Source organism: Leptinotarsa decemlineata, unplaced genomic scaffold (genome assembly GCF_025532065.1).
Source record: "Leptinotarsa decemlineata unplaced genomic scaffold, Ldec_3_MD MMD2_tig00000232_RagTag_RagTag, whole genome shotgun sequence".
NCBI classification, from domain to species: Eukaryota; Metazoa; Arthropoda; class Insecta; order Coleoptera; family Chrysomelidae; genus Leptinotarsa; species Leptinotarsa decemlineata.
Window position 1 is genome coordinate 540,159 of NW_027412546.1, and position 25,763 is coordinate 565,921.

General features: G+C 36.5%; 1 protein-coding gene across 1 annotated transcript in view; it reads left to right on the forward strand.

The window, feature by feature from the left end:
• Window positions 1–278: 278 nt before the first annotated feature.
• LOC111504028 (sodium/potassium/calcium exchanger 5) overlaps window positions 279–25,763 on the forward strand; it is a 35,230-nt gene continuing 9,745 nt past the window's right edge. The window contains exons 1-7 of the mRNA XM_023158502.2: window positions 279–629; window positions 8,690–8,929; window positions 12,421–12,608; window positions 15,595–15,742; window positions 19,898–20,083; window positions 21,497–21,706; window positions 25,457–25,558. Of these exons, the coding sequence (XP_023014270.2) occupies window positions 500–629; window positions 8,690–8,929; window positions 12,421–12,608; window positions 15,595–15,742; window positions 19,898–20,083; window positions 21,497–21,706; window positions 25,457–25,558 (1,204 nt within the window). The 5' untranslated portion in view covers window positions 279–499. The remainder of the gene's footprint in view (window positions 630–8,689; window positions 8,930–12,420; window positions 12,609–15,594; window positions 15,743–19,897; window positions 20,084–21,496; window positions 21,707–25,456; window positions 25,559–25,763) is intronic.

The window sequence follows — 25,763 nt, forward strand, 5'->3', positions numbered from 1 at the left end:
TCAATAGGCCCACAATACTCGTCAGTGTCTCAAGCAGAAAACAACCAGGTTATGTGGACCTTGAGGCGATTTAAATATCAAACGATCTGTAGCAATCACTAAAGATAAAACTCCAAGACTCAGGATTGATTCGAACGCGGTTTGTTTCAATTCAATAACATTGAATCGTTATCGTTAACATTCATGTGAACTCTTCCTTCTTACAGATAACCGCCGATCGAGAGGTTATGTTTTGAATAAAATAATTTTCCACTGCTGATAGGTAGGTAACGGAGGGTTAACAGAGTATTAACTTGAGAAGCACGCGTTGAGCCGGTTTATTCGAATTTTGGAAGGTTCCTTCGCCGGTTCGTTCTCCGCCAATTGCCTATCAAAAGTCGGTGTCAAAGGTTAGCAATAAAGTTTGACGCAGTAGGATCTTCTATGAATAAGTTGTGTTACGCATTAGTTTTGAAGGTTTTCATGTGAATTTTATTGCCGGGCTTGATTTCTTCATATTATGGCAATGCTCTTGAGGACTAGAAGTAGAAAGGTTGCCCTAGGGCTTAGAGTAGTTTGTATAGTTTCCGTGACTCTAACTTATGTGCTAATTGGTGTTTTATCTAGAGGAAGACTTAATATTGGAACAGGTGAGATATTTTCAGTTTTGGGAATGCTACAATTCCGTTCAGTTCAATTTTTAATGTAATGCGGCATTTATTTTCCTGGAATTTTTATTAAATGATAATAACTTTTATTCTCCAGAAGGACAATACAAGCATTGTATAGAAGTGGTATATCTAAAATTAACATTAAGATTGAGGGAAGCAGTAAACATAACGTGACGACAATCATGCATATACAGGGTGTCCCATATAAAACTCCGCGAGCAAATATCTGAAAAACAAAAAAGAATATCAATATTTCGTGAAAGCAGATGATTTTGGTGTCAAAGGGTCCTCTTATTTACGTAGAGATCCAGCACTAGGCGTCATCCGTTAGGGCGTCGCGACACCGACGCCAATTTTTCTTGAAGGTAACCCAGTATTTTCAATTGATTTTTGAATTCTGCATTAAATTCTGAATTCAGCCATAGAGCACACTTGTAATTTTCCTTGAATACTGATGAAAAAAGGCAATTTCATTGCGTATTATAAAGAGGAGGAGTAAAAGCAGCAGCAGCAGCAGCAGTGTTTAAAACGCATAGTTTCGATAAAACTGATAACAATTTATACTATATCGAGTGGTCCAACGAAAAGTATGTACCTTGCTCTTCTTCTTTTTTTTTAACTTAACGCAAAAATGCTCGGACAGGTCAATTTTGCTTTTGAGGGGGACACATTTTAGATGTATTTTTCTACCTGTGCCTTCAACCCCCTAGCTAGGGTGAGTAACAACCCTAAAATTTTAAATGGAAAGTGGGGTCGAGTGATATATCATTTGAACAGGCATAAAATTCTTTTTCCAATGATACCTAATTTTTTGTATTTACTTGAATAGTTATAAAAAAAGCAAGAACATTTACTCGGTGTTAATGAAAATGCGAAAAAAACGGAATTTTTATTACTACTACATTCCTCAATTTCTCTCGAGCATTTTTTGGTTCAAATAACAACAGCAGATAAGTGTACAAAAATAATTTAGGCAAACATTCATTAATTCAGTTCGGTTGCTTTTGAAATTATTTCAACTTTACTGTAAAAATGGTTTATATTCCATTCCTTAATGAGTTGAAATTGTTAAACTTCATTATCAACATAATAGTAGTGCTAGACTTACTGCTCGCCTCTTTAATAACAGTCATCCCAGGAAAAATGTGAATAATTCGTACATTGCCAAGTTAGTCCAAAAGTTTGTCGATACCGGATCTGTCTGTAATGTGAAACACCAGCCACGGAAACCGATCAGAAATGAAGCAGTGGAAGTCGCTGTTTTGGGACATGTTGAATTGGATCACACTCAAAGTACCCGTCAGAACGGGAGACACCTGAGGTGTCTCCCGTTCGTCCATAATACGGATTTTGAAAGCCTATAAATTTCATCCGTACAAAATTAAATTAGTACACGAACTCAATGAAGATGATCCTGATAGAAGGCTGCAATTTTGTAAACAACTGAGCCAGCTACTAATTGATGATCCGCACCTATCATTCATCACGTGCTTTTCTGATGAGAGTACATTTTTTTTAATGGAGCTGTGAATAGGCATAATTGCCGTTGCTGGGATGACAGTAACCCACACTTATTCCGAGAGGTCCATACGCAGTACCCTCAAAAAATCAATGTCTGGTGTTGCATATTAGGTAGTCATATCGTAGGGCCACTTTTTATTCCTGGGAATTCAACTGGTGAGGTCTACCTGAACATGCTTGAAGATACAATTGATCCTCTCATAACAGAAATAATTGAAAATGACCAAAATCATAATGATGATCGGCTTCATTTCTAGCAAGATGGAGCACCTCCTCACTATGTTGCTCCGGTAAGAGAGTTTTTAGATGACCGGTGTCCTGGACGGTGGATTGGAAGGAGAGGCCCCATCGAATGGCCTGCCAGGTCACCTGATTTATCGCCTTTAGACTTTTTCCTTTGGGGACACTTGAAAAATAAATGTTTTGCTACGCAGCCCGAGTCCATAGAAGATCTTCGCCTACTTGCTGAAGTAGGATTTTACTAAGTCAATTACACATTTCAAAGTACTGGGTTGTAGTTGTTTTTCTACATAATACCTACATGTTTGAGTGAAATACAACAAATTAGGTATCATTGGAAAGATAATTTTGTGCCCTTTCAAATGATATATCACTCGACCCCACTTTCCGTTTAAAATTTTAGGGTTGTTACTCACCCTCGCTAGGGGGTGAGTAACAAAAAAAGGAGAAAAGCAAGGTGCATACTTTTCGTTGGACCACTCTGTATGTACCACTAATGCTATCGTTTTGGTTGCGCAAAAGTAAAGAAGAACAGACCTCGAAAGGTGATAATTTCTGTCGATCGTTCAAATCGAGGAGCACCCAATTTTTGATATTTGAATTTGCTTGAATCATGATTTGTCCGATCAGTTTATGCGAAATGGAAATTGATGAATTGGTTGACGTAAATCATCTAGAGATACTGGTTGAGTTTCATACTCTTCCGATGACCCACAAAAAGTTTGGACTTAAATCGGGTGACCTAGAGGACCATTCCATGGATTTTTTTCTACTGATCCATCTCCCATGAATGGTTTTATTGAAATTCTGTGCAAAAGATAATGAACAAGAGCCCATCTTGTTGAAATGACAACTTTTCTCACTGTTATATGTTCAATAGTTTCAACTATATATTTTAGTGAGGAAATAGTAGTCTCTTGTAACAATTGGAGGTACATTTCGGTAGAAGAAAGGACAATACAGTTGCCCCTATTCCAGACTACACCTTTAGCTTGTCTTTTGAACTTTTTTTATCTTCATTGAATCCTTCTGTCTGTAAATATGGACGATTCAAGAATGCAAAGTATCAATTTTAAATCCTGATGTACTATTTCTTTGTATCAGTTTTAATAATGATATGCATACCGACGATAATGTGCTACAAAAATTTGTGATATACAGGGGGTATCATAAGTACGTTGAAATATTCAAATGCCGTATCCCTGAGACAATTTTGAGAAAAATGTTTTGTCCGGAAATATTTGTTTGGAATACAGGGTGTTCAAATTGAATTTTATTTTGGTTTTCTTTTGAATAACTTCTGCAAAAAATAGGTTATTCCCATGAAATTTGGTACCTGGAATTTTTTTGACGCGGGAAATCACAATTTCGTATTCATTTTCATGTAACATCTAGAGGGCGCAGCGTACGCTGTCATTATTTATTTCAAGTTATCCTAACTTTTTTGATAGTGAACCTTTGGTACTTTCCATGAAAAAACCTAATTTCCACACCTTTTCTGAGTAAAAAAGGAACACTTAGTCAACAACGCTGAAAGTGATTGTTTTCGAGATATTTACAATTTTCTAAACCGATGCATATCACATAGCTTCTAGGGTGCTACGTGAAATTGCTGAGAAAATTACAAAAACTAATTATGTGGTGGATCTCGAAAAAATAAATTTTATTTTCCTATAAAGTGTTTGATGAAAATAACTAAAATGGCAAAAAACCTATGACAAAAACCAACAATGTTTTGAAAAATTTCAACAATTCGTATCTCAAAAACGAATGATTTTTCGATAAATATTTTATAGAAATAAGTTGTTTATTTTGACGAGATCCACCACATACTTAGTTTTTGTAATGTCCTCAGCAACTTCACTTAGCGCCCTTGGAGCTAAGTAATATGCATCGATATAGAAAATTGTAAATATCTCGAAAACGAGAAAGTGTACCTTTTTTACTTGGAAAAGGTGTGAGAATTAGGTTTTTTCATGAAAAGTACCAAAAGTTTACTGTCAGAAAAGTTAGGGCAATTTGAATTGAATAATGGCAGAGTAGCAGGACCCTCTAAAATCTATCCATATCCAAGATAGAGTAAAACAAAACAAAACCGAAGCGTGATGTTCGCGTGCTCGCCCAGTGTCAGATGGGAAGGGCAGCGTTCATAGGTGAATTCGTCTTCTTGGTAAGAGTTTGGCATCAGCACAGGGTTGTAATCAGTCGTTTGCGTGTTTGTGTGGCGTGCGTTATAGTATATTGTTTAAAATTGTTTTCCAAGATGTCCAGTACAGACACTGCTGATGACACTGTGAGCTATCCTCTGAGTCCAGCCAGGAAACGATCCAAAAAAAGCCATTTGATTGTTGAGATGAAAGAAGTGATTTTAAATGTGTTCAAGAAAGAGATGGAAGAAATTGAGACATCGACTGTCGACGAAGTCGTATCGAAAGTTTCCGATAAAATCGGAGTGTGTTGCGTTTCGATTTACAATGTTTTACGGAAATATAAACAAAATCATACATTTTCCAAACCGAATACAAATCAGAATCGTCAAACCATTATAAAATCAATAGATGATGGTGATAAACACGCAATCAGGAGGAAAGTGCATGATATATTATATTACACATATTATCTGCATTTTTCCCGTTAAACTGCAAAACTTGTGCATTTCACTCGTTATTATAAAAAAGTTTTCCTAAGTATGATATAGCATTTGCGATCAACAAGATGTTGATTCTGAATACGACCCTGGCCAATTCTTGGGATTTTCAATATCACGTGCCTAGGGCATGTCAATGTTTACATCCACTCTATCTTGGATTTGAATTTGCTTTAGATGTTACATGAAAATTTATACGAAATTATAATTTCATACATCAAAAAACCCCGGGTATTGAATTTTGTGCAAATTCTTGATTTTTTGCAAAATTTATTTGAAAAAAACGAACAAAAAATTCAATTTCAACACCCTGTACGAAGCATATTTTCGGACGCAAGTTTATACAGACTTTTTTTCTTTAAATTCTCTCAGGAACACGTCATTTGACGTGTTCCTGAGAACAGACTGTACACCCTGTATAGTCTGTTCTACTAAAAACGTCTGTATTGCAACTTTCGAACAGTTCCAGACCTTTTCAAATTAATTTTCCTCGCGTTAATTTCTCATTTCGGCTTATTCTTGTCTCTTCTAACAAATGGTACATCCTAACAAAATGTGGGACGATGTGTTTGCTACTAGGAATGCAAATACATTTCGTTTCATCTTGCTCTCTTCAAAGAATATATATTGTAAACCATATTTTTTGTTTATTTGTACAGCGCGTCGCTAGAACAAATATTGAACTGCCACCTATTCGTTTATCTGTAATAGCAGGGGAGCCCACGATGCAAAATGGAGATTTACTCGAGCGTCATTAAGACATATTAGGTTGCAAAGCTTAGATGATAAGAAGAATGAAATGTTATATAATATATACCTTTTCATCGTTGGGGAAAGCGGCTATAGATTTTTGAATATGTAAAGAAATACTGTTGCATGGACATACTCGAGCGCGTCAGATATTGATAGCATCAATGTCCTACGTATTTTTAATAATGTTGAAATGTTAATCTGATCGTTTGTTTGATGTGCGTGAATGTACGTAAGGGTTAAAAGTGAAAAGAAAAAAATTTAATCGAGCGCGTCAGATTTTCTAAGAGGGTGTTAAGTTCAACAAAAAAAGCTCTCATTCAATAATCTGACGATTTCGATCTGACGCAAACTCGCGGCCATTATTATAATGTGCAAAAAAATTCGCCATTTTGAAATACTCAAGCGCGTCAGATTAAGATATACATGCTTCATCTTTATGTTTTAGACGTGCTGTTTCATAATCTGACGATTATCTAGAGGGATTCGCCTAATCTGACAAAAGAAAATTTAATTTCTCTATTCTTCATTATGATTTCCTATCACGTAGTAACGGATACATCCATCAATTAATTGATTAATTGATCATCATCTTCACCTTTTTAACGAACGAGTCTCTGTGATCAGCTGTGATAGCGTCATGGCAACAGAATTCAGAGTGGGGACGGAGTGAGAGAGTAATAGATAGAGAAAAAGTGAAAGAGGAATAGAAACTCGGAGAGGGAAATATAGGTATCACACAGCTTTATTGACGAATTTTTGTTATTTCGGCTTGCGGAAATCGTCAGATTATATATGTTTCGTTATCCTTGAATTATTTCCTTCAAAATAAAAATAAAATTAGCTATGCTCGAGAATTTCGAAATGACGTTATTTTTTTACAACTTTGCTGCCCTCCCATTTCTCTACGTCACTCTCAAATTGTCAGATTACTGGAATATACACTTTTTAGCAGGTAATTAACTCACCCTACCTTAATTTGACGCGCTCGGGAATTTCTGATGATCAATTTTTTTTTTTACTAATCTGGTCCTTTATCCTTCACAGACGGCCTTATATATGGGGCTCATATTTGGTGGAGGTACTTAACCGAGTACAAGGTATCCCCCTGTATATTAATCTGCCGCGCTTTAGTAAATCCCGAAATCCCCGCTTGGGCTTCCCTATTATAACACGTATCGGGATGTTGGAGAAACTTCACGAATTGTTGTCAAACAAATTGAATTTTGTCGGGTTGCATATCTATTTTATAATGATGTATAATCGACTATCTATTGAGGTTGAGGACTAAAACTGGGGAGTTTGGGTGATACTAGAAGTCAAGATAGACGATAATATTACACAAATACCCGACTTTATTGTTCTTCAAGTTTACTCAGGAGAAATTGATACTTTGTCTGAAATTCAGCCTTGAACTATATATGAAAAAAATTAACTACAAAGAGGTTTTTTTCTTGATAACAATCTAATAATTAAGGTAATACTTCTGGGTCCAATTCACTATAATAAATTTCGGACTACAAAGTTCTAGAACTCAACCTAGTCTGGAATCTGTGAAATTTTGTGAACTTTACTTTTTCGGACTTCCATTGTCTAATACGATATAAACGGATTTGAAGTCTCTAAAAGAATAAAATCAAAAATTGAAATGAGTATATTGAGCAATAAACCGTGAAATGGAATCACAATGAAATAAAAATCAGCAGTAAATAAAAAATTTGAAAATGAAACAATTGAAAATGAAATGAAATTGAAAAGATTTCAAATTAAGTTACTTCACGACGTTGGTATTTACAATCCTTTTCGGGTGATGACTGGACTATTTCTCCGAGAGATGACTATTTATAGGTCGTTCGAGTGCTTTCACTTATCCCCGCCTTCCATTTTCCGCTTCGCCGGTTTAGTGGAAGATGACTGCTTTTCCGCTTGATTGAAGCGTATCTCAACGATAACTTGGCTGAATGCGTGGTTGGACAACATATATGCAGCTTCTTTGAACTTCTTCTTAAACCAGTGTTCCTCTCTGTAGATGATCTCAGCTTGGTACCACTTGATGTTATGTTGATGAGGCCAAACATGATCTGCTTTTCCCTATTTGCTGGTTACTCCTCGCTGTGTGTTTCTCATGTGCTTTCAATGGCCTCTTAGTTTCACCGACATAGGATTCGCCGCACGCACAGGGTATCTGATAGATTCAATTCTTGGAATCGCAGTCCTCGTTTTGTGGCCTGGTTTTCGTGAGGCAGCTACAAATAGTGTTTACAGATCTAAAGCAGGTTCTGATGTTGTACTTGGACCCAATTCTTCTTATCCTCTCCGATAATCCTCTGATGTACGGAAGTGCAAGCACTGGTTATGATGGCTTCCTCTCCTTGCGAGGCTAATAGAGTCGGTCTAATAGAGTCTTGATGACTCCTCTTTTAGTAGATTAATGGTGGTTGGATTTCTGGTTCAGATACTGTCCCGTGTGAGTGGGTAAATCTACTGATGTTTCCCACTTAGTCGGTCCTCTTCACCAATACGTCTGAGTATGGCAATTCGTTGTGGATTTCCTCATTCATTGTGAAGGTGATGGCTTCAGGCTGATAATGTGCTTCAGAGTCCAGTTTTGTATTCCTATGGTTCCATACTATGAAGATGTCGTCACACAAAATCATTTTTCATCCATTCTCTTCAAACTAACAGAAATTGCTACACTTAATATGTTGTATCTCACAAACAAATAGTCCTACAGCTGTAAAATGTATACACATGTCTTTTGAAGGTTAGGGCTAGTTAATAGAGTCAAGACTAGTATTTGTTGGACTACACGAACATTTCAGCCCACCTAATATTATTTCTGAATTGAAATTTCTCCCATAATGTTATTTTCATTTTGTAGATGATAGTCATCATGCGTTCTCAACTGGTCGTCATCTTTTGGCGGTGAAAAACTTCACGAACACTACGAGAACCTGCAATCCACCAGCAATAAACGAATTTCCTCCTGATGGTTTCACGAGGGAAGATCGTCAAAACGGATGGGCCGTCATACACGCCTTATTGGCTTGCTATTGTTTTGTCCTGCTGGCAATAGTGTGCGATGACTACTTCGTTCCAGCAATAAAGAAAATCTGTGATAGTGAGTATCATTAACCGAACTATTTTTTCTGTAATTTTCAACTACCGAGGTCAACTATGGATTTTTATTGGTAGCTTTGATTCTGATAAATAGATTTGGGAAGTTGAATACACTTATTGAATGAATTTATCGAAGAGGTTTTTGTATGAGAGTGTATAATTATAAAATTATTGCAAAGCGCTTTCGACTTTCGTAATTATCAGTACTCACCTGTAGGTAAGTGATCTGATTGAAAAGAAAGTTCTGTGAAAATTAAAATTTGAAAAAAATTTTGAGGTTATGAAATTTAGGAAAATTGTTTATCATTACTTACTTGTCAGGCAACAGGAAGTATCAAAACGAGTACATGGCACATTTGTAAAATTTGATTTATACAGGGTGTCTGGACTTCCTCTTTTCCTCTCGGGAATGTATAGATGGGGTCAAAATATCACCAGTACTTCATATAACTTTTTTTCCTAAAATCCTTCGTTACCAAGTAACGGGCCCTCGAAGTTACAAAATGAAAAATGTTTTTCTTTGATAACTTTTCAAGTGAATATTCAAAATCATCCAAATTTTGGTAATTGACTAAACAAATGAATTCCGTCGATGAGCTTTCATGCAGGAGTCAGTTGTTTTGCTACAAAGTCAGGAACGGACTACCCCCGATGGTCCACACCCCAAAACTTTGAAATGACAGATATTTTTCAATATTTTTCAACAAAATAAGGTTACTTGGACAATTTTATGAATAAAAGTACTCGTGTGGAAAGTCGATCGGAGCAACGAGTCTTGATAAAAATGTAGTTTCACTCGACGACATCAAACCCGCTCGTCCACCATTATTTGAAATGAATAATTATCAAAGCAGAAATAATAATGATAACGTTGATTCAACAACATTTATCCTGAGATGTCTAATGGAAATGATAGATAAAATGTTCATAACGAATTTTTATAATGCAAACACGTTTAACTAACGAAACTCAAGAGCCTCAAGAGCAAACAGAAATGAAAAATCCGCTACAGAAACTGCTCGATATGACCACCTTCTCTCTCTATACATTTTCTTAGTCTGCGAAGACACCCTCTCTGTACTTGAAATAGCATTCCAGGGTCGTTTCGTATGGCTTCACAATGTAATGTTATTCTATTCAACAATGCATCTCTTGTGTGAATAGGTGTAGCGTAAACAAGGCTTTTTAGATGCCCCCACAGAAAGAAATCCAATGGATTTAAATCCGGAGACCGCGATGGCCATGAATATGGTCCACCTCTACCAATCCATCTATTGTGGAAAATATGGTTCAGATGGTCACGCACAATCAAACTAAAATGAGGAGGAGCGCCATCATGCATAAACCACATATCTCTTCGGGTTTGCAATGGAACATGTTCCAAAAGTCCATTCAAATCGTTCTGAATAAACTCCAAATAACGTTCTTCATTCAATCGGTCCTGTAGAACGAATGGTCCTATAAGATGGTTTCCTATGATACCAGCCCAAACATTCACGTTGAATTTCCGTTGGTGTTTGGTTTGCAATATCCCATGGGGATTTTCTTCGGCTCATATATGGAGATTATGAGAGTTGATAACTCCATCTCTACTGAAACCTGCTTCATCAGTGAATAAAACTCGATTAATAAAAGTCATATCCTCTCTTTGCCTATCCATGAACCAATTGGCATATTCCAGTCGTGCTGGAAAATCTTGAGGTGTAATTGCATGTACCTTCTGGATGTGAAATGGGTGAAGCAGTTGTTCCCTAATTATTCTATGAATAGTGGACTTGGATGTATGGAACTGTTCTGATAGATTTCTGATGCTCATTGAAGGATCATCAGCGACGGCTTCCAAAATATTTTCCTCCAATACAACGGTACGTACAGTCCTAGGAGCGCCCTCACCACCTCGTTTTGGCAAAACTGTACCTACAATAATATCGAAATAAAACAACGTGCTCAAATTAATTATCAATTATTACATACCTGCCTCCCTCAAGCTGCGATCGACACGCTCGAATGTTTCTCTTGACGGTACCGTTCGATTGGGAAAATGCTCGGAATACAGACGACGAGCTTCTGCAGCATTACAAAATGCTCGTCCATAAAATACATACATATCTGCATATTCATTGAATGTAAACTGTTCGGCCATATCAAAAAAATTCAAAATATCCTATAGAATATTGACAATACAATGATAGTCATATGACAACGCACCACTCAACAAAACAAAATCGCATTCCAGTTTCTCATTTTTTATCAAAACTTTCTAAAAGGTTTTTTTGTCAACATCTGTGAAAGAAATGGAACATAATTATTCCCTGGATATTTTTCACCTGATCATGTGCAGCCGTTTTTGTAGTTCATTCGTTTGCTTTTTATTAGTATAGTAAATATTTTTTCCGATGTGCGTTTTTTCAGCTAAATTTAGATTCGTGTTAAAGAATTTCTCCCATAAAATTATAATTATCAGTGAAACTCCTCAACAGTTTAGCTGTGAAGAAGAATTTGAAACATTCGAATGTTGAGTTTCATGAGATTCAGATAACTGATCAACACGAAACGTGATTATTCCACACGTATTATGTACATACAAAATATGGAATGAATTCGATATTTCATAGTAGAGTAGCTTGTTAGTTTAAAAACACCATGAATCTACAGAACTTGATATTTCTTTTGAAAAAATATCTGCTATCACAATTGTGACTTAAACTTCCATATAGGTACTGTATTTTTTGTTTACGACTTCATTTTAGCATACTTTGTATTATTCCTGTTATAAATGTTGTTGAATTAACGTTATCATTATTATTTCTGCTTTGATAATTATTCATTTCAAATAATGGTGGACGAGCGGGTTTGATGTCGTCGAGTAGAACTACATTTTTATCAAGACTCGTTGCTCCGATCGACTTTCCACACGAGTACTTTTATTCATAAAATTGTCCAAGTAACCTTATTTTGTTGAAAAATATTGAAAAATATCTGTCATTTCAAAGTTTTGGCGTGTGGACCATCGGGGGTAGTCCGTTCCTGACTTTGTAGCAAAACAGACTCCTGCATGAAAGCTCATCGACGGAATTCATTTGTTTGGTCAATTACCAAAATTTGGATGATTTTGAATATTCACTTGAAAAGTTATCAAAGAAAAACATTTTTCATTTTGTAACTTCGAGGGCCCGTAACTTGGTTACGAAGACTTTTAGGAAAAAAGTTATATGAAGTACTGGTGATATTTTGACCCCATCTATACATTCCCGAGAGGAAAAGAGGAAGTCCAGGGACACCCTGTATAAAACAAAACAGGCTGATGGCAAAGAAAATACAATACATGGTTCAGTCAAAGTATGAAAGAAGGGCAACTTGAGATAGGATGGGTCAAGTGTCATGTTGAAAACAATGGTACCAACTTGAGGAGTGATCCATTTATAGATATGATTTTTTAATCAACAATTAATTTACCATTGTACCACTGTTGAGTCAGCATTTTTGTTACAGGTTTAAATATGAAGCCAGACATAGCCGGTGCCACTTTTATGGCCACTGCAAGTTCTAGCCCAGAGTTGTTCATCAATTGCGTTGGTACTTTCGTTACGGAGGGGGACTTGGGGGTTGGTACCGTTGTCGGATCAGCAGTATTCAATATTCTAGCAGTACCTGCGTGTTGTGGCCTTTTTGCAAATATGGTAAGCACTAATTTCATACCATACTAATGTTTGCGAATTACAGGCAATAATCGCTTCATTTAAAAATAAATCGGCATTTGGTAACAACGAATTATCCATGAAAATCTTTGATAATTTTCCTGCTATTGCTCTAAACGCTTTTGCGAAGGCAATCAATCATTCATTACTAACGGGTTCATTTCCCTCGTTCTTAAAAACTTCGATCGTAATCCCTCTTTACAAAGGTGGTGATCTAGAGAATCCTCGGAACTATCGCCCAATTTCTCTTATTCCGTCGTTAGCAAAAATCATTGAAAAACTTGTAAAAATACGTTTAACAGAACATTTGAACTTCGGTGATATAATAAGCTCCAAGCAATTTGGATTCCAGTCAAACAAAAATTCTCATGATGCCATATTTTCATTTTTATATGAAGTGTATAGTAACATTAATAGACGGGAGATTACAGCAGCAGTCTTTTGCGACTTTTCTAAAGCAGTTGACTGTGTTATTCACGAAATTCTGCTCAGGAAATTTTATCTCTATGGTATTGAAGGTATTATTCATAAATGGTTTGCTTCTTATCTATCGGATAGAAGTCAAACGATTAAATATACAACAGTATCTGATGTCTCTAACATATCTAACGGAGTACCACAAGGATCAGTACTGGGACCTACCCTATTTCTACTCAATATTAATGACTTGACTATTGAGGATAAATTTACTTCATTCGCCGACGATACTACAATATTATGGCGCAATGCCAACACAAATGATCTATATAATGCCATTTGCTCTGATATTTCCAAACTTTCAGATTGGTGTAAGGCAAATTTATTAGCTTTCAATGTCTCAAAAACTAAAGTTTTGGCCTTTAATTTCATTCTCGATAATATTCCTCCAGCTTCGAATTCGAATGTGATTGAGAACACGTCATGCAACAAATTTCTTTGGTTATTAATTGATAACAAATTGAAATTTGAGGACCACATAATATCTCTCAATAAAAAAATTTAATCTGGATGTTATGCTGTGAAAATAACTTTAACGAACTAGGACTAACTGCAGATAAAACTGTCTATTATTCATTACTAGAATCACATCTAAGATATGGGATACCTTTCTGGGGGGTAAGTAATCAAATTCGACTCGAGTCGATTTTTATGCTGCAGAAAAGGTCATTAGGATTTCTCTGTAGAGCCAGGCGGCGAGATTCTTGTAGGCCTTTGTTTGTAGCAAACAAAATTTTATCACTGTATGCTCTATTCATTTTAGAAACAGTTTGTTTAGTGCATAAACATAGTACAGAACTTCCCTCTATTGTCTCTCATTACACCACACGCCAGATTCTAAATTTAAGTCTTCCCATACCTAACACTACTTTAATTAAAAATTGTATATTGTATAATGGTCTCAAGATGTATAATTATCTTCCAAACTACCTAAAATGCGTAGTAATCTGTACTGAATTTTGAAAATCTACAAAGAATTTTCTTAGCGAGAGGCCCTATTATAGTTTGTAAGAATTTTATGACGATGCCTTTTAATCATATTTTATACACATTTCTCTCAATACATAATTTTTTTTCAATTATTTTCCTCCTTCTTCTCTACTCAGTTTGTATTTCAAACATTCGTTGTGGAATAAAATTCAGATATCATTCACATGAGTTCTACTTTAAATGAATGGTAACAAATTGCACTTACATGGAACACTGTCATCCTCACTGGTAGACATCGATGTTTTGCCCTAAGACACTTGCCCTAAGGCTCTTCAGTACCAAATTGGATAACATTATAGAAAATACACACACTTCATTCATGAATTACGATTTTTAATGTCACGGAATAAGCTTGAGCTGCTTATATCATCGATGACATCGTAATGACAATCATTCACCTATTTGATTTAATCCCAGCCAAGAGGAATCTTATTTGAAATTAAGGGGTTATATTTTTAGGAGTGATTAATTTTTGGGAAAGAAAGTTTTCTACTACTCCATCTTGATACAAAAAAAAGGATGAGGGAATCTTCCAAAGAAAGGAAGGAAGTAAATATCTTACAATAAAGTATTAGTAGGAAACGATATTAACTGCTGTCAACGTTACTTTTTTTCCATAGGGTTTTTTATGTTCGAAACTATGTCATACGGAATTATATCACTACAACAACAATCTGTCGGAAATTGTTTATGGGGAAAACAGAATGAGCGAAGCTGATTTTCGTCATGGTTTATACTTCTCTGAAAATGCAATTCGTCGCCTATCTGATCAATTTGGAAACGCGTTCATGATATTTTCGCAGTTTTTCGCTGCGCTCTGACACAATATCGAGTTTTTCACGACGCCAATCGGTGAACATTTGCCTCGTGGAATGGAAATACCGTTAAACTGAATATTTGACTAATGTACGATCTGCCTCTCTACATATTTACATGCAGGGATCGTAAATATCTTGCGGAATATTCACACATGTATCCAATTTATTTTCTGCTGATGCTGATTTCCAAAACAATTCTGGTAATGTAGACTGAATCCCGAAATTTGAGAGAGTTTTTTTTATATCTTTGTGGAGACATACCTTCATACTACAAAATTTTATCAGGGCACTTTGATTGTCCTGAAATCAATTCTCACACTTATATCATTGTACTCGTATGTTCCAAATAGAGCGACAATGTACAAACAGTTATTGTATCCCATTCAACAAAATATGGTCACTATTCATTAATTCCATGTAGTTTATAAAATTGTTTTTTCACAAAGAATCTGAATTGATTCAAAACCACTCAACCCAGTCATTTAATTATTGTATAAATTATGCTTTGTGATATCGGTTTTAATGCATCGCAAACTGAATTGGGGTTTTCTCGTTTGTAAATAAATAGTATAGTGACATCAAGCAGTCATAATTCTTCCATTTTAATAAGTTAAAAACGCCAGTCTGTGATTTTAATTTGATAAAATGATTTTACGGCTTTCATAAATGAAATTCTTTCGCAGGTCTTGGAAGTAGATTGGTGGCCAATTAGTCGTGATAGCTTGATGTATGGAATCTCAGTGATTTCCTTGATTGCAGTATTACAAGACGGGAGGATTTACTTCCACGAAGCTTTAACATTAGTTCTACTTTACTCGTTATATATATTCTGTAAGTATCTATCATTAGAACATATCTACTTTGAAAATTTCGAAGAATATGGCACACAGCTTTCTTATGTCCGAATTTTCGGATAATATACGATGTACCGCACTTTTTGAAATGCCTACTGAGTCTGCTCTGCAGTTGATTATCATTCAATACCACTTTTTAGATTTTCTTTACCGTTTCCCGAGTCGTCGCCTCATTTGGTTGACCACTGCGATGTTCATCTTAGCAGCTCGTACTGCCTACTAAGTCTGCTAGCTACAAGTCTACTAGCTTGCTAGCTAACCAGCCTACTAGCCTACTATATTTGCTAGTTCGCGCACTTTCAGTCGATGATCATTCAGTACCGCTTTGTGGATGTTTTTCACTGCTTCTGAAGTCGTCACCTCATTTAGTCGACCATTGCGATGCTCGTCTTAGCAGCTCGTACGGCCTACTGAGTCTGCTAGCTGCTAGCCTAGTATCCTGCTAACATACCAGCCTGCTAGCCCACTAGCTTACTAAGTCTACTAGCTCGCGTACTTTCAATCAGTGATCATTCAGTACCGCTTTGTGGATTTCCTTCACCGTTTCTGAAGTCGTCACCTCATTTAGTCGATCACTGCAATGCTCGTCTTAGCAGCACGTACGGTTTACTTAGTCTGCTAGCTTCTAGCCTACTATCCTGCTAGCCTGCTAACCTACCAGCCTGCCACCCCACTAGCTCACTAAGTCTGCTAGCTTCCAGCCTACTATCCTGCTAACCTACAAGCCTACTAGCCCACTAGCTTACTGAGTCTGCTAGATCGCGTACTTTCAGTCAGTGATTATTCAGTACCGATTTGTGTATTCCCTTCACCGTTTCTAGTCACCCCATTCAGTCGACCACTGCGATTCTCGTCTTAGTAGTTCGTACGGCCTACTAAGTCTGCTAGCTTCTAGCCTACTATCCCGCTAGTCTGCTAACCTACTAGCCTGCCATCACACTAGCTTCTAGCCTACTATCCTGCTAACCTACTAGCCCACTAGCTTACTAAGTCTGCTAGATCGCGTACTTTCAGTCAGTGATAATTCAGTACCGATTTGTGTATTCCCTTCACCGTTTCTAGTCACCCCATTCAGTCGACCACTGCGATTCTCGTCTTAGTAGTTCGTACGGCCTACTGAGTCTGCTAGCTTCTATGCTACTATCCCGCTAGTCTGCTAACCTACTAGCCTGCTAGCCCTCTATCCTTCTAGCCTACTAAGTCTGCTAGCGACTAGCCTAGTAACCTGCTAGCCCGCTAACCTACTAGCCTACTGAGTCTGTTAGCTGCTAGAATACTAACCTGCTAGCCCGCTAAGCTACTAGCCTACTAAGTCTGCCAGCTCGCGCACTTTCAGTCAGTGATCATTCAGTACCATTTTGTGGATTTTCTCCACCGTTTCTGAAGTCGTCACCTCATTAATTCGGCCACTGCGATGCTCGTCTTAGCAGCTCGTACGGCCTACTAAGTCTGCTAGCTGCTATCCTACTAGCCTGCTAGCCCGCTAACCTACTAAGTCTGTTAGCTGCTAGCCTACTAACCTGCTAGCCCGCTAACCTACTAGCCTACTAAGTCTGCTAGCTCGCGCACTTTCAGTCAGTGATCATTCAGTACCATTTTGTGGATTTTCTTCACCGGTTCTGGAGTCGTCATCTCATTTGGTCATTTGGTATTATAACGTCACATAACATGATGTTCACATAACGTAGTTTAATCAGAAAGGGATGGTAGGCTGTGAGAGTTGGGCTGCCAAATACTGAGGAATAATCAAAAATTTGAATGAGCCAAAACGTTAAATCAGAGTCAATCCGAATACTATGGAAATATCAAGCGTCGCAGATGTGCTGAATAATGCTCTCGTAATCTTTAAAAGATGGTCGCTCAAGATGTTCAGTCATTGGATATGCTCAGTTCTATTTCATTTCACACTCCTCCCATAACTATCCATATCAATGATCAATGGAAGTGACAGATTTTGATTATTCCTTATATTTTGTCTGAGTTTTTTTCATTTGAAACGCTCACTATGAAAATGAACACGCCATAGAGATACTAATGACTGCACATAGCAACTGATGATTGATTAAATAAGCCCAATATAAAACCTAAAAACTAGGTATTGTCTCTCTTTGCTTCAAACTGCGAATTGTCTGCTTTTTATTCCAGTGCGACTTACATTCTTTGACGAAAAAGTTCCCTAGGAGTTCATCAATATCTGTCTGTTTTTTGCTACAGTTTCATTAGGTTTCGAGTAAACGACACACAAGAATTCAAGAAGTCGCTGCATGATACAGGAGTAGAAAATTAGTTCGAGTGACCTAGGAATTCGATGGAATAGATTTTTTATAAAAAGTTCGAGAAGTTGAGAAAATTCAAGATCTTGAGTAAATTGATGCACAGATCTTGTTCTAGGATTGGTAATTTGCAAATTGAGAGGTCTTATGATTTTTCGTATCTGAGTCGTATTTTTTTGTGTGAACTTTATGAATTTTTTCGGGAAAGAAAGGATTTGGTTTTCTACTTTTCCATTACACAATTTTGTAAAGGATTCCAATTAAAGTTTTTTCGTTCTCCGGAATTGAATTCAGTGACATTCATTCTCATGTTACTTTTCAACTTCTTCAAATATTAATTGAGTTCATGGAATTTGAAAAACATTTTCATGAAATACGCGGAGCTTGTGTCATGGCCAATTGAGATAACATTTGATTGATGACCATTTGTGAATATATTATTGTCGTTCTATACTTTTTGTCGTCATCATCGAATTTCAATGAATATTTACAGTTCATTTCGGAAATTGCCGTAATACTGGATGATAAATATATCCATCGATTCAAATTGTCATGAGCCACTGTCACAATTTTAATGGAAATTTTGTGAAATATGTAATACTATCGCATAGAAGAATAAACCTAAAACTTTTCCCAACCACCAGAACTTCAATACTTACTCCTCTCTACGAGCGTTTCACAAACTAAGTTGGCATCTTCAGGAGTTTTCTGGTATTTGGAAAAAGTGCTCGGTCTGGAACCCAATTTCAATTTTGAAGAAAAATTGGTTCCAAGTACAACATCAGAACCTGCTTCAGATCTGGTAACACTATCCGTAGCAGCCTCACGAAAACCAGGCCACCAAACGCGGACTGCGATTCCAAGAATTGCATTTACCGGATACCCTGTGAGTGCGGAAAATCCTATATTGGTGAAACTAAGAGGCCATTGAATGTTCGCATTGCCGAGCACAAGAAACACACACAGCGAGGGGAAACCAGCAAATCAGGAATAGCAGACCATGTTTGAACCCATCAACACAACATCGAGTGGTCCCAAGCTGAGATCTTGCACAGAGAGGAACATTGGTTTAGGAGAAAATTCAAGGAAGCCGCGTACATGTTCTCCAACAACGTATTCAGCCAAGCTAGCGTAAAGATACGCAACATATGGAAAAACATCATCAAGCGAAAAATGGCCAACTCCCGCCAAACGGTCATCTCCCACGGAACCAGTGAGGCGGAAAATGGAAAGCGGGGATAAGTGAAAGTACTCGAACGACATATTAAAAAAAAAAAAATCTGTTTAAAATCTGTTTTTCCGTTAACCAGCTGTCGCACCCCTACGAACGACAACCCTCAGAAGTAGAAACTTGTGCGAGCTAAGGATTAACGAGGTCTTACCTTTTAACGTGTGATTCCTAACACGGGTTGGACGGTAGCAAGTGAAGATCGATCGTTCAGACTAGGGCTTGAACCACCGACCAACACGGCAGTCAATTCGAGTGAGTGAACAAAGCACCCACGCCGAACCGCTTGGCTACCGACTGACCAGTCCAGTCATCACCCGAAGACGACTGTAGATACTAATAGTCGAAACGTCGGGAGCTAACATGGCTTAGAATCTCTTAACTTTTTATTTTCATTTTTATTTCTTTATTTTTTGATCAATCGTTCTATTTTTACTTGTATTTTATTTCACTATCATTTCATTTTTAGGTAATTTCTGCTTGAAATAATTGTTATTTTCAGCTATTCATTTTTAATTCTTTTTTTAGTTGTTTCAGGGATTTCAAATCATTTTATATATTAGACAATGGAAGTCCGAACTGGTGAAATCCTTCAATTTTGAACCTTACTAATTTTTTCATTTCATTTCAGTGATGTGTTTCAACAATAAACTGAATCGAACCGCCAGTAAATGCGTTGCTAAATTCAAAAAGAGGAATTACTACGTTGAAGTCTTGAGTGAAACTCATCCTTTATTGTTTCATAAGAATGGGAAATACGAGGCAGTTCAAGAAATTCTGGAAAATGATCTCACACTAGAGGATTGCGAAAAATTAGGTAATATGCTTGGATATTTCGCTTGTATAGACATATCTGAATTGACGAATATATACAGGAAAAAAATGTATATACCCATACATATAAACGTATATAGTATACATATATACACATATTGGGTAATATGCTCATACATTTCGTTTGTATATATATCTGAATATACCCAAACATATAAACGTATATAGTGTACATATATACACATATACAGGGTACAGCGCGATAAATGTTGCTTAGCCGCATTTTGGAAAATAATAGGATTCATATTCTGAAAATTGGCAAATGAAGGTTATTCAATATGCTTCACTGACTAAAAATAATGACTATTTTTCAAAATTTCCGGTTATAGCGAAATACCGAATACCTAGTTTATTTTTTCCAATTTTTACTATGAATCTATTATTTCCCAAAATACGGCTAAACGACGTACATCGAGCTGTACCCTGTAAACATATAATACACACATATAAGCATGCCTATGTAATATTTTCTGAAGGTAGAGAAAAATACATTCCAAAACATCAACAATTTTGAATAAAAAAAATACTCATACGATATGACGTAATATATATCAGAATCTCATATTTTCTCTCGAAAAATCATATTTATATTTAGTATGTTGTCTTCCCAAGGAATGCTTTCAAATGTCCTGGTAGATGGCACAGCAAGTTTCAAAGATGAATAGGATTAGGTTAGGTTAGGAGGTTCAAAGTGAGTGAGTCTATTCGGCCCTCCACCGCAACCCGCAAGGATTTGTTGTGGCTCACACATATTCGAACTCGACCAAATAAACCCAGCTACTTAACGAAGCCGATTTGTTTGTATGGTGAGTGGTCTATCAGGTCAGGTGGCTCTTCTTCATTAGGCGCTGCCAAACTTCAAAACCTGATACGGTCCCCAGCGGGGCAGGCACAAAGTATGTGCTCTGCTGTTTCATCATCATTTTGAAACTGCTTCCAGCACAAGATAAATAGGAAAACAACAGTTGAAATTTCATATTTGATACGAGTATATGGTGCCTATCAGCTCTTTTTGCAATACAAATTCGAACCATATTTTCATTCCATTCAGATCTCTGCAGTTAGAGGTCTGTCTCTTTCTCATTCGTACTGTGTGAGAAAGTTTGGAAAAAAAAGGCAAAAACTGTAAAGTTTTATTTCGATCACCAACTTTTTTTTTTAAATCGTGACTTACGTCAATCAGAGTCCTGATAATGACTTATTTTACATTTAATAATTGATAAATTTGAATTTATCGATGGAAACAATCTTTTTTATCGAGTTATCACACGACTTCATCTGACATGATCGATTTACTTAATTTTCTAAGGTAGATTTTCAAAAACACATATTTCCTCACCAAACACGATTTTGTTTTATTTAACCAATATATTAATATTCTCATCGCAATTTCCAGAAGAGTCAACCAAAATCTGGGAATGGCCAAAGGAGCAGACAACAAAAGGGAAATTCTGGTGGGTAATTACCTGGCCGATATCCTTTATCCTTTATTTGTCCATACCGGATTGTCGAAAATTCCCGAAATTATTCATTGCGACCTTCATGATGTGCATTTTCTGGATAGGATCTACTTCCTACATGGTAGCTTGGTTGATAACAGTCATAGGTGAGTTGACCCCAAATATTTTGGAAGTTGAGGTTGAGTGGAAGAACAACTCAGTAGCACTTGTGCTAAAGTGAGTTGAACTTCGCCTTTTGATATGTCAGCAACTAGCTCTCTAATTTTTTAAAATATTTGTATGTAACTACAGCTGGGTAACAATAAAGACGATTATTATTATTATTATTATATAATAATAATGATTCTCTTCATTCTTGTCAACAAAAAAGGCGTATGTAATGAGATGGATCGGAATAGAGACACTGATAATTTTTGTCAATAATCACAAATTGGAATATAGCGAAAAAATGAAATGTTTGGGGTTGACAATAGATTGAAAATTGAGGTTCATTAGCCATATCAATTATTTTATTCCGAAGTCATATGGTTCACTATAGCCTCACAGTCATTACCCGACTAAATATCTGATGATTCAACTTTGTGATGCACCAATTTTATCAATTTTCGTATTCTAAAAACAATTAATTGTGAGATTTTCACTAGATAGTTTTACAAAAACGCAATATGTGTTTCCCCATACAATGGCAATGGCAATGAGTTCTACTTTAAATTAATGGTAACAAATTGCACTTACATGGAACACTGTCATCCTCACTGGTATACATCGATGTTTCGCCTTAAGACACTTGCCCTAAGGCTTTTCAGTACCAAATTGGATAACATTATAGAAAATACACACACTTCATTCATGAATTACGATTTTGAATGTCACGGAATAAGCTTGATCTGCTTATGTCATCGATGACATCGTAATGACATTCATTCACCTATTTGATTTAATCCCAGCCAAGAGGAATCTTATTTGAAATGAAGGGGTTATATTTTTAGGAGTGATTAATTTTTGGGAAAGAAAGTTTTTGGCTTTCTACTACTCCATCTTGATACAAAAAAAGGATGAGGGAATCTTTCCAAAAAAAAAGGAAGGAAGTAATCAATTTGAAAATAAGTAACTCCATACATGGATGTGTAGATCATGAAAAGAAGTAACTTTCAGACACAAACTGAAAGAAAGTCGTCCTGAAACAGATACTTTCATATAAACATTGAATAACATGAAAGAAAAAAAATTCTTTCGAAACAAATACTTCTATATAAACACTGAATTGTACAGAAGATACTTTTCTCTACTCAGTTTGTATTTCAAACATTCGTTGTGGAATAAAAATCAGATATCATTCACATGAGTTTCACTTTAAATGAATGGTAACAAATTGCACTTACATGGAACACTGTCATCCTCACTGGTATACACCGATGTTTCACCTTGAGACACTTGACCTAAGGCTCTTCAGTACCAAATTGGATAACATTATAGAAAATACACACACTTCTTTCATGAATTACGATTTTGAATGTCACGGAATAAGCTCGATCTGCTTATGTCATCGATGATATCGTAATGACATTCATTCACCTATTTGATTTAATACCAGCCAAGAGGAATTTTATTTGAAATGAAGGGGTTATATTTTTAGGAGTGATTAATTTTTGGGAAATGAAGTTTTTGGCTTTCTACTACTCCATCTTGATACAAAAAAAAGGATGAGGGAATTTTTCCAAAAAAAAGGAAGGAAGTAATCAATTTGAAAATAAGTACCTAACTCTATACATGGATGTGTAGATCATGCAAAGAAGTAACTTTCAGACACAAACTGAAAGAAAGTCGTCCTGAAACAGCTACTTTCATATAAACATTGAATTACATGAAAGAAAAAACATCTTTCAAAACAAATACTTCTATATGAAGTATACTTTTCTCTACTCAGTTTGTATTTCAAACATTCGTTGTGGAATAAAAATCAGATATCATTCACATGAGTTCTACTTTAAATGAACGGTAAAAAATTGCACTTACATGGAACACTGTCATCCTCACTGGTATACATCGATGTTTTCGCCTCAAGACACTTGCCCTAAGGCTCTTCAGTACCAAATTGGGTAACATTATAGAAAATACTTATAGCGCTGTAACCGAGTACACCTCTCATCCTTTCTTATTAGTCAGTGGGCTACGCTTGAAGACTGGCAGTAAACAAATCTAAAGCAAATGAACTTCAAAACGTTCAAGCCAGTCTGAGATATACCTACACGGTAGGTTGAATGGACTGACGCCTATCAAAAACCAACTACTCCCCTGGCTAATACCACGAAGGCCGTTGGATTATATCCGACAGGCGTCAGTGCAGGAATCTTCACAGAAAATTTCCTGCATATGCAATTGGCAATACAACTGAAAGAGTCGACCTTCAAGTTATGGAACAGGCACACTTGCAGACCGGTTTCGGGCTAATTAGCCACTCATCAGGGCAAGATATTGACCATCATCAACCTAAAGTCAATGATATTCCACAATTGAAAATCGGAATTCTTCCAGAGTATTTCATTCCTCTTCCGAAGTTGGAACGAACATCACAAAATGTCACTCCATCTAGTGGACGAGGTACTAACCAACTGCATATCCGTAATTTGCCCGATTCCTCTGAATAAGGAAGAAAAACTTTCTTATTAGTCAGTGGGCTGCGCTTGAAAACTGGCAGTAAACAAATCTAAAGCAAATGAACTTCGAAACGTTCAAGCCAGTCTCAGATATACCTACACGGTAGGTTGAATGGACTGACGCCTATCAGAAAACAACTACTCCCCTGGCTAATACCACGAAGGCCGTTGGATTATATCCGACAGGCGTCAGTGCAGGAATCTTCACAGAAAATTTCCTGCATATGCAATTGGCAATACAACTGAAAGAGTCGACCTTCAAGTTATGGAACAGGCACACTTGCAGACCGGTTTCGGGCTAATTAGCCACTCGTCAGTGCAAGATAGTGACCATCATCAACCTAAAGTCAATGATATTCCACAATTGAAAATCGGAATTCTTCCAGAGTATTTCATTCCTCTTCCGAAGTTGGAACGAACATCACAAAATGTTACTCCATCTAGTGGACGAGGTACTAACCAACTGCATATCCGTAATTTGCTCGATTCCTCTGAATAAGGAAGAAAAACTTTCTTATTAGTCAGTGGGCTACGCTTGAAAACTGGCAGTAAACAAATCTAAAGCAAATGAACTTCAAAACATTCAAGCCAGTCTCTATATACCTACACAGTAGGTTTAATGGACTGACCCCTATCAAAAAACAACTACTCCCCTGGCTAATACCACGAAGGGCGTTGGATTATATTCCTCTTATCCTGACGAACTGAATTTGCTGCGTTTCAAATTATAACCAAAACCATCTTGAAACAGACTCAAAAGCATATATTCTTCAACATAGCCACCTTTGAAACAATTTTTTCTAGGTAACACTGCTTGAGACTATTTCTTCCCTTCTCCATTCACTCAATAAACGTTCATATCTCTGTTCACACTATTATAAATGGTTTAGGCAGAAACACCAGCACAAATCATCTCATTTTATATCTATATGTTTGTATAATTGAATTGAAGTGAAAAAAAATTGTAATTTATTTTTCAAAACCTACCTGTTTTGTCAAAGTCAATCAATTATCGTATCACCTTTTGTATTTACCTAAAGCTATATACCCGTATGAGACATTGTAGAATAATTTAATGAACCTTCACCTGATGGAGCTACAGTATAGCGAAACGAGTCTTGAATAAATTCCGTAATTATTATTGTGGACTGTGTTATTGCTGTTCATCGAATAACGGCCAGTGTATTCATAATACATTTCATTAGTTATCAAAGGGTTCACATTTTAATTTGCTTTTAGGTGATACTCTTGATATTCCTGATTCAGTTATGGGGCTGACATTCCTTGCGGCTGGAACTAGCGTTCCTGAAGCTGTCTCCAGTGTCATAGTTGCGAAACAAGGTGAGAGTTGTAAGAAAATGAGATTGAATTACAAAGTTCGCCTGTGAATGATTTGAAATCTGAAATATAAACATAGTTGAAGTAAAGCGAATAGGAAAGCAAGCAATAAAGCCGATGCTTGGGATAGTTAATTGCTGAAACTGAATGATTTTCATTTATTCTATAGGCGACTTTCACAAATCGTGGATTGCTTGCTGAAACTTAC